A 14,705-nucleotide genomic window follows, 5' to 3' on the forward strand; every position below is an offset into this window, starting at 1 on the left:
AATTGCAGCATGGAATTTGAAATAATGTGAATGAACTTTTGGAACTTGTTAAATTAACATCTATTTGTTTTCTTGTACTTTGAATGGATCTTTAACCTCTGCATGGTTTTATAACATGATATATGGGTCATTTGGAAAATATTGGTTCACTGAATTTTGCAGATCTCCCAAATGTTGATAGATTTCTTTATATAGTATTTAAAAATCACATCAGTTAATATCACCATCTTTCTCATCAGGAAGTTTTAATTATTGGGAAGTTGTATCTGAGGGAGAGATATAAATTTCCCAAAACTCTAGTTATCACTTGAAAGCTTAGTAAATGCCAACATGGTGATAAAGGCACATGATAGCTTAGTTTTATTGTGACCGCAGTTTTGACCTCTTAGACCCCTCTAAAAGGGTCTCAGGGCCCCTGGCATTCTATGGACCACACTTTGGGAACTGCTGCTCTTAGAGTAGTCTGCCCTTGCCCTTTCTGCCAATTTACTTCTGTCTGATGTCCTTCTCTACTGTTGCTCTGAATGTGTTTTCAGTGGTTGCTCCTCCTCAGCCTAAGCAGAGAACTTTAATCTCTCCTTTCTCTTATTCCCACGTTTAGCCTGTCAGTAAGTTCTGTCGGTTTTCCCTCTAGAATATCTCCCAAATATATCTACATCGTCCTTTTCATATTCATCCCTATAATTATTGTAAGAACCACCATCCTCACTTTCCTGGGCCCCTGTAATGGCCTTGAAATTGGCCTCCAGATTTTTGCTTTTGCCCCTTGCCTACCTCTCATTTCTTATCTCATGTGGTTCCCTCTGTTTGCTGTGTTTCAGACATGTTGATTTTCTTCATATTGTTCTGACACATCAACTTCTTTCTCCCTAATACTTTAAGACTGTGCCATTCCCTCTGCCTGAAGCGTTGTCACCAAGCTTCTCACATGGTTTAGCTCTCATCATTCTAATCTCCAAAGCTTTCTGGGGCATTCCCCTACACCTGTTGTACACCACCATATCACATTCCTTTAATTTCTTCACAGTACTCATCTCTGAGTTTACTTGTTTATGTATTTATTTAGTTGTTTGCTTAGAGATGTTAGACAAATAAGTGTGAGGTAGAGGAAAAGTCCAGGCCGGAGACATATAATTAGGTATCATCAGGAAATAAATGGTGTTGCTCTTACCAGGAGCTTGTTAAGTGGAGTGTTTGGGCTGAAGCCAGGTATAGAGTGAAGGGGTTAGTGGGATATGAGGAAATGGAGAAAACAAAGTCTTCTGTAGCATTTCACTGTATTAAGAGGAGAAAGGGATAGGGTGGGTAATAGCTGGAAGGAGAGAGTGCTGGGATTTGAAGCTTTTTATGTTTTGTTGTATTTTTGTAAAATATGTGATACTTAAGGACATTTAAATGTGGGCGTAGAAGTTCCAGATGAGAGAGAGAGATGTTAAATATTTGAGAGGTAGAAGGAGGAGTAGGTAGGTGTTATTTATTTTGGAAAATGGTACTTTGAAGGATTTTTGTCTGGATGCCGAACATAAGCAGGGAGGTGGGACTGAATGGTTATAAATAGTAATTGAGTTATTGAGCAATTGCAGAGAGGGGAAGAAAGAGTTTGTATAGGACTGCTGGCAGAATTAAAGTGTCACTTGAAGTTGGTGAGCAGTAACTGATACTGGAACCAGCCTACCCAATGGTATGACTTTCTCTGGCATGGCTTAGTTTTCTTTGGATTCAGTCTAAGCCAGAGCAGATAACTGGTTTCATCTAGACCAGGGCTTTTGCCAGGTAGTTCCATGAAAAGGCAGAGGGGCAGGCCAGTTTAGAGAATTGGCAGGTGTGTTGTTAAATGATCTAGTGTGGAATCTTAAGTTGAATAAGGAAGTACAGAAATGCAAGGGTTAATGGGTTGGTTCAGAGACTGTTAAAGAATGGCCGCTGTGTCGCTATGTCGACTTAAGGCCCAAACAGGCATAGACCATGTCTATTTTGTTTACTATTGCATGTTCAGTGGTCTCCTGCACATAGCAAGTACTAAGTAAATCTTTGACAAATGAATACTGTTTGCTAAAATTCTTATCCCTATAAAATCTTTAAAAATCTATATTTTTTCAAATGTTTGATAGTTATAAGGGTTATTATAAATTACTTTTTTTTATTGTTTTTTTTTTTTTTTCCAGGCCAAATAGAATAATGAGACTTCGTTTCAATCATTTTGCTACAGAGTGTAGTTGGGACCATTTGTATGTTTATGATGGGGACTCAATTTATGCACCACTCATTGCTGCCTTTAGGTAAGCTCAGCCATATAAGTACTAGATAATCGTTGTGTGATTTCCGAATTCAGATGATTCTCCTAGATTGTATTCTTACTGAACTCACCGTTATTGTCACTTAAGACATTTATTTCACGGGAGGTATACTAGTTTTGGGGTCTAATCACTAGGCCTGACTTGGTTTCCTGTAGCTACTGGGTAAGTTTCTGGGCAGAGTACTTGACCTCTCTTGTTAGTTTCTTGTGGTATAAAATTGTGATAGTAATATCAAGTTTACCTGCTTCTCATGGTGGTGGCGAAGTTTCCTTTTTAAAATGTTTTGTAAATAACATATCGAACAATAATACTTTATGAAAAATTTAAATTAAGAACCACATTCATCTAGATCTTGTGTTCCTCATTGCATAGGCCCTCAGAAGTTATTTGTTGAATTCAAATATTGTGTGTGTGTTTATGTTTATGTGTATGCTTTTAATATGGAAACTTTTTGGAAGAATACGCAAAATGAGCAGTGGCTACCTGTGAATGAGGAGAATGAGGAACTATACAGTTATTATTTTGATTTTTTTTCAAGTATATTTTGTATTAGTAGTTAAAAGAGCTTAACACTAAATGTATGGGGTGTTCTGAATTGTTTTGGAATTTTAGTTTTTATTAACAATAAGTAGCTGTGTTGTTTATTATCTTTTTGACTACACGAGAATTCAGGACCATCCTATTTTTCTTCCTTTTACATGATAGAGGATTTATAAAATTATATATTTTTAAATATTTTTAAAAACATTATTTTAAAACACATATTTCCTTGGGGAACCAGAGTTGTCAGTTATCCATTTGCAACTGACTTTCTAGATTTTTTTTCCTTGAACATTTTATTTTTCTGACTTTAAAAAAAAATTAGTTCAACAAATATTTTTTGTATTTCTCACCTGGGGCTGGTCTGGCTAACGTGGGTGAGGAGGTAAAAGAGAGTAAACTGTATACAAGTTGCCAAAGGACAAAGGAGACCAGGGGACTGATGTGCTCTTGTAGTTCTCCCCTCCCTTTGGCTTAGAAGTCTGTTAACCTATCTTTGAATTAAGAACCAGTGCCAGAGAACAGGATGGATAGGCCATGCTAAGCATTAAAACACCATTGGCTAAGTGTTGGACATGTATATCTTTATGCCAGAATTTGAAGCATACTTTGTATTATATGCAAAGGCACCTCAAATTTTAACGTAAGCACAAAAACTACCTATAGTATAATGTTAGCTTGATAGGACTTATTTGGGGTTCACTTGATACTAGATCATTAATCCAAATTCATGGAGTCTCTATTATGTGCCTAGGCACTTTGAATCTGCTTGCCAGTAGCCTGTGGGAACATCAACCAAGCAAGTGTGCGTAACCCTGTGGTTCACCTGGACTGGGCATTTGTGGGCAGACTTATGAATCAACAGCAACAACAAAACAAGCAGAAGGCTATATATAATTGTTCTAATTAATGACTTTTAAGAGAAGCCAAAGTATATGTACATACAACAGGAGAATTTTTAGGTTTCTATAAAAAAATTGATCAACTGATAATAGAAATGAATCCCCTGATTATGTTTAAATTTAATTTATGATATAATATTTGAGTATGATTTTTCTAAAATTACAGTAAGGAAAATACATGTTTTAAAATAGAAATTTACCTGAAACACAAAACCTCTAAAGCATTGATATGCAGAACAATTTGAAAATGATTGTTTAGGCCATGGGGCACTGTTACAAATGGGGAGCTGAGGAGTGCCGTTGGGTCAAGAGGACTTTGGATAGAGGAATCAACCCACTGGTGACATGCTGGGGGCCCAGAGTAGAGAGAGCCTGGCAGCAGGTAGTTTAGCCAATAAAGAAAAGAAGAACCACACAGGATTCAGAAGATGTGGACTTTTAATCTGAGTTCAGCCTTAGACTGTGTGTGAACTTGAGCTGGTCATTCAAGTGCTCAAGTCTTCAGCTTCTAAAACCTAAAATGAAGGTATTGTACTATGTTTTCTCTGGGTGTATTGTAAACTATGAAGTTTAATTTGACTTCAAACTGGTTGATCACATTTATCTTTTATATATTGAAGTGCTGAGTAAAATTTGTTTAATAAACAGTTCTATTACTAGACAAATTTGAGAACCACTAGAGCAAGTCTTTTCTAGTTCTACAGCTTTATGATTTTGTGGTGCATTCAGTTCAACAAATGCACAAATGTAGCACCTTTGTTGAGCAGCTGTTCTGCTAGGACCTGTTGGTAGGGAAATGCAGAGGTGGTAGTGGTGATGGGGCAGTGAGAATAGCTTTCCTCTCCTTTTAGACTTTTATTTTTAGAAAGTCATATGTTAATAGACAGTCGTTTAGACTGTCAGGAAGAGCTGTTAGGAAGTCTCGTGAAAGTGGGAGTCAGTCTGTCCAGCACTGAGTTGAAACCGTGATCAGACCATGGCACAGTTTGAGAAAGCCGTCAAAAGTGGGCATATCTCTTGTGTTCTTGGACCCTCCTTTGCCAGTCAGAAGTATAGACCTTGCCTGCCTCCGCCCCTCTGGGCTTCTACCTGCAACTTTCCAGATCTTTTTTACTTTCCTTCCATATCTCCCTGCCCCGGAGTAGCAAATGGTCTTGTAAGGAGACAGGTGTGTCAAACTGAGGAGCCCCAGGTATTTTCAGAGAGCCCATTTCTGTCTGGGACAGTTATGGGGAATTAAGAAATTATTTTAGTTCAGTGATTTTCAAAAATGGTTCTAAACAGTTAAAAACTGTGTTTAAAATATAAGATGAAGAACTCCAAGGCAAGCAGTTCTTGATTTGCTCAAGTTGAACAACTGTCTGCAGCCTAAGCTATGCCTGCATTTATCTATTTATTTAGGGGCAAGGGATAAGGAGATGGGAGGTGGCTCAGGTTGACAGTTGAATGTCACGCCTACAGCATCACTTTCTCACTCACACATTTTCCATTGCCTTGCACTCTGGGTCGAGGCTGTGTTCATGTTCATTTATTCTGTAATAGTTTATTTTTGTCATAAACCAATTGTTTTATTTTTACACTAGGAGAAAACAGCACATTCCAAAGGTGTCACAATTTCAAGTTTTTGAAGTAAAAAGAAGCAAACACAGAAGCTCCTCTGACAGTGGGGAAGCTGACTCCTTTCTCTGGCATTGTGGTCATCTAGTACAGATGGCCCTTTCACCCCTTCTGTGACTCCATTCTTTTCCCTCTACCCATTCTCCCATTCATCTTCTACACTGAAGTGTCCCCACCATATAAATAAGAAATACCATCAGCTACCACTTAATGAGCTCTGCCTGGTGTAGGCCATTGTTTAAGCACTTCACGTGCTTTAGCAGTTTGATTCTCATATTACTGTGAGGTAGATAGGATTTCTCTCATAGTATATTTGAGGAAACTGAGGCTCAGAGATGTCAGTGATGTGCCCAGGCGTGTGGAGCAAGAGTCAGAGTACATATCTCTGAATCTGAAGCTCATGCCAGCATAACAGAGTGCACGGTCTCCCACATGTGACTGAAACTGTGCTAGGATTTCTTTCTGTGAAAGTTGCTTTTGACATAGCTATTTCTAGGTGGCCCTGTTTTTACTTACCCTTTCAGCATTTCAAGGGGTTCTGGTGTATAAAACTGATAAAGGCATGATGATGGTTGAAATCTTCATTTAGGTCTCTGATCAAATGTCACCTCTTGCAGGAGAGGCCTTTTCTAACTGTTCTTTCTAAAGTAACACCTTTTTGTTCTTTTACTTTGTTCTATTTCCCTTTATAGCATTTATCTCTGCCTGGCATTATATATACACATTGGGGACGCAATGTGTGTGTATCTATTCTTATTTGTTGTTTTTCTAACATGAACTTAATGAGGGCAGGAACTTCTTCACTGTTGTGTTCCTGGTTCCTAGAAACATGACTCACAGGTAGTAAGGCCTTAGTAAATATTTGCTAGTTGATTATATAGTAGAAAATGCTTCACTGTTTTGTAACCCCTGGACCACCTTGAGAGTCCGAGGGTTCCTAAAGTTCTGTCTTCATATTAAACTCTCATTGAATGAAAATCCTGGCCCCTCTTCCACCTCATACACTGCTTGTGTATTCTTTCAGTCATTTTTTATCTGCACTTATATAAATGCATGCAGATGTATACTTATTAGCATTTTGATGTATTTTCTTCACCTGATATCATATTACATCTTTTATTCTCTTTTACAAATATTATACCATAAACATTTTCTGTGTCACTAAAAGTTCCCTCAGAGCTTTTAGGAGCTCACTTTTAGGCCCACTGTTTTGCAGCTTGTTTTTTTCCTCTGCTTATCAGAATGCTTAATGGCTTCCTTGTTAGCCCTGCTGCAGACCTGCAGATATATCATGATTCATTCAACCAGCTTACTGTGGATAAACATTTAGTTATTTTTCAACTTGTTGCCGTACTGGGTAGTGCCGCAGTGAGGATTTTTGTATGTTTCCCTTTGTGCACATAAGCAAGTGTTTCTTTCACAAATAAATAGAATTGGTCAGTCATAGTAGATGAGCTTTTAAGATTGTTATAGGTCCTGAGGTGGGAGCTTACCTGATGTGTGCCCTCAGAAAGCAAAGAGGCCAGTGTGGCTGGGGTCGAGTGAGTGAAGGGAAGTAAATAATAGATGAGATAGATATCTGTTCATGGGATGGCGTGTGTGGAGCAGACTGCACAGGGCCTGGTAAAGAGTTAGGCTTTTATAGAATGAGTTGATTGTGTTGGTGATGATAATAGTGCATTGATAATTGGTCTAAAGATATAGCATAAGAAAAAAATGCAGAAGGTAAATAAACATCGGAAAAATGATTAACCTTAGGATTATCAAAGAAACTCAAAATCACAATTAAAAAATACTTTTCACGTATTAAATTGCTAAGCTAAAATAGGACTGGGAATTCCTCTTGGTGGCAGGGTAAGGCGAGATGGGCCCTTTTTTATTTGATGGGATTTTAAGTTGGCATATCTCTTTTGGAAAGCAAATTGGTATTATGGATCAAGAGTCTTAAAGCCATCATTTAGGCCCTTTAACTTAGTAATTTTTTCCCTCTCTATGCCCCCAACAAATACTATTGTGTGCTGGGCTCTGAGTGAGATCCTAAAAGCTCTGAGGGAACTTTTAGTGACAAAGGAAATGCTTATGGTATATTTGTAAAAGAGAATATAAGATGTATGTAATATGATATCAGTTAGGCGAAGAAAATAGATCAGGCTAATAAGTGTTGGGATTATGGATGTTTGTTTATTGAGCTTATTTATATTTTTACATTTTGTCTTTCAATAGTGTATATTCAGCATTCATCAACTCCAAGTTTGTTGTTTTCTATGATTGTTAGAGGTTTACTCAGTTTTTCAAAGAAGCATTATGAAAAGTTTTATTTAAAAAAAAAATAATAGGGCCATTGATTTCAAATCTCAATAGAAATATAACCCAGAATAAAAGATAGCCTAGCAAAAGAGTCAGAACTGTTCCTCAAAGGATCTGGAACTAATAGGAAGCACCATACATTTATTACACATTTATCACAGGAATTTCCCCCTTCCTGGAAGTGGCTTTTTAAATTAGAAGGATGAATTCCAGCTTTGAATTTGTGTCTGCCACCATGTGATATGTCTGCGATTGTGCTTCCCTTTACAAGGAATGTGTTTTCATTTCAGCGGCCTCATCGTTCCTGAGAGAGACGGCAATGAGACTGTCCCCGAGGTTGTTGCCACATCAGGTTATGCCCTGCTGCATTTTTTTAGTGATGCTGCTTATAATTTGACTGGATTTAATATAACTTACAAGTAAGATATTTAAGTCTAATATTTGTGATTTTATACAAAAGACCATACACTTTGTTTTAACAATAATAATGACTAACATGTATTGAGGGCTTACAGTGTGCCAGGCATTGTGCTAAGCAGTTTGCATGGATTTTCTCATTTAAAGGTTTTTAAAAACTCAGGTATGGGCACTATTTTTCTACTTGTTTTATAAATGAGGAAACTGGAGGGAAATGATAGATTGTCCAAGTGGTGGGACCACAGTGTCACCTCAGGTCTTGCTGCTGTTGAGCTTCTTCTGGAATAGAGAGGCATTTTCCTGCTATTGGATAAAAACAACGGATTTTTGCTAAGTATGATTTAAAAAATAGTAGTTTTCATGTACTCAGTAGTTGGTCCATTGACAACATTTAGTTGCAGTTACAGAGAAAATCTGGACAGAGTTAGGCAGCTTTTAGAATTTGCTGTGATAGGAGAGAGGCTAACGTGTGTGTGTGTTGTCTTAAGAAATGTACCTTTTCATAAATAGTTGAATTCATAAAATGCATTATTCAAGTGGTTTGCGATAAAGAGCTTCTGTGGCTCACAAAGCCTAAAACTGTTTGGCCTTTTACAGAATAAGTTTGCCAGCTCCTGGCATAGGCAATAACTTCCACTTGTAACCTTTAGGATGTGTTCTTTTTCAGCCCATTTTTTCAGGATCCCAGTATTCATTCAGGCCAACGTAAAGCTGTCTCTATCTTGATTGGTATGGTGTTCAGTCTTCCAGGCACCCAGGGTTTGTGACTTGGCACCCTGGACAGCTTATCACAGTACTAGCAAGGTGATTTTTAGTGACATAAGCAGACATAAAAGCTGTGTTGAGGGGAGAGGCTGATGAGTTTGGTTGGGTCCATGTGAGATGTCTAAGCAGGACATTGATATTCGGATCTAGAACTCAGAATTGCTGTCAAGGATGGGGATGTCATCTGGGAGTCATTGGACAGTGACTGAGTGGCCTAAAGGGCATGTGCACAGTGAAGAGAGGAACAGCTGAGGCAACTAAAGGACAGAGGAATGCCAGTGGCCTTTGTTGTTATAGAAGCCCAGAGAAGAAAGTCTCAAGAAGGAAGAAACTGGCAGCTGTCAGCCTGAGTAAGCAAAGGAGGCTCTAGGTCACCTTAGCTGGGGAGAATAGTCCCAGGGGCCTGGTGGGAAACACAGTTCAAAAAGGAAGGTTAAAAAGTCATGGCATCGAGAGTAGGACATTCTATGAAGACGTTCCTTTCTGACGGGGATGAGAGAGAGGGGAGATGTTGGTTTATGACAGGGCTTCTCAAATTTCACATGCACAGGAAACTTCTGAAGGGCTTATGAAGGCACAGATTCCTGGGTCCTACCCAGAGATTATAGTTCAGCAGAGCTGGGGCCTGAGAATCTGTATTTCTGATAAGCTTTTAGGTGATGTTGCTGCTACCTGTCTGTGGTCCACATTCTGAGTAACATTGTGCTGGCCATTCATCCAGACCCCATTCTGGATTCCCTGTAGGTACCTAGGTCATGGGCTAGAAGGCACAGGCTTCACTATTACATGGCCCCTCACTGTAGCAGTCTTGAGGGAGAAGAGAAACTCCAGGGAGGGTGCCCCCTAAGAGAGAAGGCAATTTAAGCATTCCTCAACATTGGAAGCCCTTTGCCCATCATCACTAGAGAGCTCTTCTCCTAGCTCTATAGCCAGTATCTTCCCCAGGAATGCATGTTTTTCTTACCCTGGTTGGTGCAGGAGGAAGCCTTGATCTCCTCTAGAGAACAGAATTAGTATTTGTTAAATGAAGGAATGATGACGTTATTTTAAGTTTTATTAGCTTCTTGGTTTCAAGATCTCTATTTTTTAAAAAGGAGTCCTAAACTCTTTTAGGGGTCCCAGACTCTATGAAAAGCCAAATAAATGATGGTTTTTATTCCCAGAAAAAATCCCTGAAGCATATGCTAAAACTCTGTCATTCATATTCCCGTTATCCTTGGGTTATACTGAATCCTAGCTTTGGGCTGACATCAGCTGGGGTCCCTTGAGACTTGTACCCACAGCTACTCAGGTGTTCATTAATTTTCTTTTAAAAGAAGAAAAAAACAAATAGTAATGTTTTATTTTCATAGAAATTGGCACTCTATCTTATTTCTCATTCTGAGTCATATTTAAGCACAGAAAATTAATTAGACTAATTTTCTCATTACTTCAATTTAGACAGATATACAAGGAGATGTTTTGATGTATTACCTGCCATTTTCGCGTTGTAGAGATTTAAAAATAAATTTTGTGTTTGGAGATGTTATGTAACTCACTGCTCTGAAGAGTGCTCAGTGTTAATTTTGGCACTTGAAGTAAACCTATGCCTAAAGACATTGAATCGAGAGGTTGAGGGTTTAAGGGGAAGTTGAAGTTATACTTTCCCTCCTTTAGTTTAAAAGGTGCTATGGGTTACCTCTTCCTTTTTGTATTTCAATAACATTAAGTTTTGGTTATGTTCTACTCCCTTACGTATGGTTAATAAATGTGTCTGTAGGAAATTATTTGACATACGGTTGTAAGGCCTAAGTTTGAACACATAATGGACATGCTGTACCTCAATTTTCTTTTAGGTCTTTTATAACACTGTAGTGTGATTGTTGTAGTTATTTCAGCATAATAAGAGCAATCTGAAATTAGACTCTCTTTTTTAAACTTTTGCCTTACAAGGCCCTTTCTTGATAAAAGATGAAATCGACTTTTATTGACGCTTTACTTATATGTATGTACTATTATATAGAAACAATAGGCCCACTTGCTAGAGGCCTACAAGAATGCCATTCAGCTTTTTTACTGAATACTTTATTCTTTTTACTGGAGCTTGAAAAGTAGGCATACAGATTATAAAGTATATATATAAATATTTATAAATTTTTATGATAAATATATCATAAACTGATATTTGGGGGTAGGCATGAACATGAATTAGTTGTTTTTGTAACTGATTGCTGATTTTCTAACATGCTTTGCTACCAGATTTCTTTCTGATTTTCTTTACAGGCCTTAGAAGAAATCTGTACTCTTATAGTATCTTGATAATTCAGTTATCCTCCCGCTTTTCAAAATCTGAATTATGTCTTTTCAAAGTGCTGTCAATATAATTATTTTAAGTCATATTATTATGAGACACGTTATAGTTAAACTCCTATATTAAGCTGGTTTTCCCTTTTCTTCCATCTCAAATGAGTAGATAAACTTATTAAGGAGTTTTAGATACACAAACCTGAGTAATAATCTTTTTAAAAATTTTATAAACTTTCAAAGACTCTCCAGAGGAATACATATACCATGAAGCTGGTAGTATATTGTTGGTAGTTTGTTATACCCTTTTCCTTTCCATACTTTAAGCATGCACTTGGCAGTTTTGTAATGCTCATCATTTGTGGGCTACCAAGAATAGAATTGTCATCCCACCTTCAAGGAGCTAAGCCTGGATATTTTGCAAGAATCTCTCTTTGTAATTTCTTATTTCTTCTTAAGAGAATTCAATGAGGTTGATTTGATTAGCCATGCAGTGTTGTGTGACCCCATTTAGGCCAAATGGTAAGTACTGCAGTTATGCTTGTGAATGAATTGGAGAGACAGTGTGATCCTTAAACCTTGTGTGGGAGGATGTTCTGCTAAATTATTCCAAATTTTGTTTTGTGTTGATTGAATTTTCTCCCACTGTTTTTATAGTTTTGACATGTGTCCAAATAATTGCTCAGGCCGAGGTGAATGTAAGATCAGTAATAGCAGCAACATCGTTCAATGTGAATGTTCTGAAAACTGGAAAGGGGAAGCATGTGACATTCCACACTGTGTAAATAACTGTGGTTTTCCTCATCGAGGCATCTGCAATTCAAGTGATATCAAAGGATGTTCCTGCTTCCCAGAGTGGCAGGGTAGGAGCTTCTTTCTTTTTTCTTCCAATTTACGGTATATTCCTAGTTTAATAAATTGTAGATTAGTCCTAGTATCTATACCATTTATGTTAGTCAAAGATCAGGTAGTGTTTAGATTTTCACATCTTTTTATTGGGCTTCTTACAAATCTTTGAATTTCACAGATATGTGATTGTGGTCTCTCTAGAATTGTGGAGGGGTTTGCCGTTCTTTGCAATTCATTCATGAAAGTTGGAGAACTTGGTCTCAGCCATAAGAAGACATAGCAGAGATCAAAGGCTGGGAGGTGGGACAAGAGCTGACAATAATGTTATCTCCTCAGAAGCTTTCAGTAAATTCAGAGAAAATTGGTGTCAGTTATATAGTAGAATTCTAAAGCAGTCAGATAGCTAATGGGGTTATCCGCATATAAAAATTATTAAAGAAGCTTTAGCAAATTCTTTAAGGTGTGGGTGATAATAGCTGTTACTGATTTTCTTTATATATTTATCCCTTCCTCAGAACACTTTTATTTTGAAAGGAAATGTGCTTGTTTAAATGCTTTAGTTTGTTCAGTTTAGCTGACATCTAGGGTTAAATAATTAAACCATTTGAGTACCTACCACAGTGCAAATGTTGCAGCAGAAGCCAAACCTCCCAAGAATGGTGTTTCTTGATTTTCCAGGAAATGGATAGTTTATATTTTACCTCCAGGGACTAGTTTTTACATTTTAGCTCTGAAGTTTTTCATTGAAATTAATAATTCTTTTGTCCACTCTTTCCTCTGAAGGCTACTTAAACAAACAAAAATACTAAAAAACTCTAACCTGGATATGGTTAGGTGATCATTAGAAAGTATGTGATTGTGATTTTTTTAAGAGATTACCATTGGTCACTAACTTTGAGTAAATTAAAAGCACAAATTAAAGAGATTTGCCTGATATTTAGACACTAAAGGAAAGACTAATTATTCTTTAGATATTTGTTACATTTAGGTGATTAAAATTTAAAATACAGTAATTTTAAAGCTGCATTTTATGAAGCTAATTTGTTTTTTTTTAGGTCCTGGATGTTCAGTTCTTGTACCAGCTGACCAGTCATTTTGGACTCGAGAAGAATATTCTAACCTAAAGCTCCCCAGAGCCTCTCACAAAGCTGTGGTCAATGGAAATATAATGTGGGTCATTGGAGGATATATGTTCAACCACTCAGATTACAGCATGGTTCTAGCGTAAGTTTTTTAACACTTCCAAGTTGCCTAGTTTTCCATTTTGAAAATTCATGAGGTAGAGATAAGCAAAAAGAAATCATCAGTAATTCCATTACCTGGGAAAATGGAAGGTAATGGAATTACCTGTTAATATTTTGGTAGTAGTCCAGACTTTTTGACATATTCTTAGTTTTTGAAATTGGGGACACAAAGAATTCATTGTGATAGGCAAGAACTCATCTTTTCCAGATACTGTCTCTCATATTTTACTTTCGGTACATATAGTAGGTTTTCTGTAAATAGGGGATTACTTTATCTCTTTATTTAATTAATATATCTATAGGTCAAATGGTTTGAATTTATAGTTTGCTAGTGGAAATAATACCATCGTCTGATATTTTCCAGTTTTCAAGGTCTAGTTGCTGGTACCATGCCACTCATCTATGTTGTCCCAGTGAAATTAGCAATGTAGATTGATTTTGGGGAGAAATTTATCAACAATTACTCATGCTGATTTTGTGCCCTGGCAAAATTTTTCTAGGTATTTTTTTATTAATGAAGATTGTCAAAACGCAGCACTTGTTCTTTAAATGATTATGGAAATAGAGTAGTGGTGGCATAGTTTCTGAAACCCTGCAGATATAATCAGTAAAACATACAGAACAACTAAGATAGAAAAATCAAAAACACATGAGTCACATCTGTAACAAAACTTTGTCAGAGGTATCTATACAAATGAGTAGGGCTAAACCACCCATGGTAGCTGCAAGATCTGTGTAGTATCAGCATCTGTGCAGGAGTAAGCAAAGGGGAGTGATGGGCCCACCAACAGGCTCTAGTGTTCCCCGAAAGAGACTCACTCAAAAGCTCAGCCAGCTGTTTTGAGAACAACAGCTGGAATTGGAAAGATTTTGTGTATTCTAGAAATGGGGTGAGTTCAAGGGATCTGTAGTAGGATCTGAAGGGACTGGAGCAATTTGTGCCTTATTAACTTTCAAAATGAACCAGCCATAGTCTTTTTGCAGGGGCTCCACACTGAGGAGAAACCGCTAGGAGTAGAACTCACATTGAATAGGATAAGAGCAGTAGAGACAAATTAAAAGAAAGTCCAGTTAACAGGGAAGGGAACAAAGTTAGGAAATCTCAGCAAGTAAGCTGCTATATATTTGACACTGTACCATAACAACAGAAGAGTGAGCTAGAGAGCTGAGAAATTAGAAAAACTATCCTAAACCAAGCCTTTCCTGTGAAAATTCAGGAAAAAGTAATTTTACTTAAAATTGAGCAACAGGAAAATATCAAGGTCAAATCTCATAAAAAGTTATTACAAGAAAAAAGACGAAGGAGTAGAATAATACTCCTTCATACACAAAGATAGAAACATATGCTCACCAAAATGATGAAAATTATAATAGTATTCCAAAGCAAACTAAAATACAATTATAAAACATGAAAGAATAATACATCAGAACTAGAAAAATTCAGAAATGAGATAATAGAAGTTAGGAAAGAATTTTAAAATAAT

General features: G+C 37.1%; 1 protein-coding gene across 5 annotated transcripts in view; it reads left to right on the top strand.

The window, feature by feature from the left end:
* The window catches only part of ATRN (attractin), a 172,299-nt gene that overhangs the window by 66,964 nt on the left and 90,630 nt on the right, over positions 1–14,705 (top strand). For all 5 annotated transcript variants that reach the window (XM_016139006.2, XM_036229603.1, XM_016138745.2 and 2 more), the window contains exons 3-6: positions 2,166–2,279; positions 7,954–8,082; positions 11,786–11,991; positions 13,033–13,201. In XM_016139006.2, the coding sequence (XP_015994492.2) occupies positions 2,179–2,279; positions 7,954–8,082; positions 11,786–11,991; positions 13,033–13,201 (605 nt within the window). In that variant the 5' untranslated portion in view covers positions 2,166–2,178. The remainder of the gene's footprint in view (positions 1–2,165; positions 2,280–7,953; positions 8,083–11,785; positions 11,992–13,032; positions 13,202–14,705) is intronic.

Source organism: Rousettus aegyptiacus, unplaced genomic scaffold (genome assembly GCF_014176215.1).
Source record: "Rousettus aegyptiacus isolate mRouAeg1 unplaced genomic scaffold, mRouAeg1.p scaffold_m13_p_12, whole genome shotgun sequence".
NCBI lineage: Eukaryota > Metazoa > Chordata > Mammalia > Chiroptera > Pteropodidae > Rousettus > Rousettus aegyptiacus.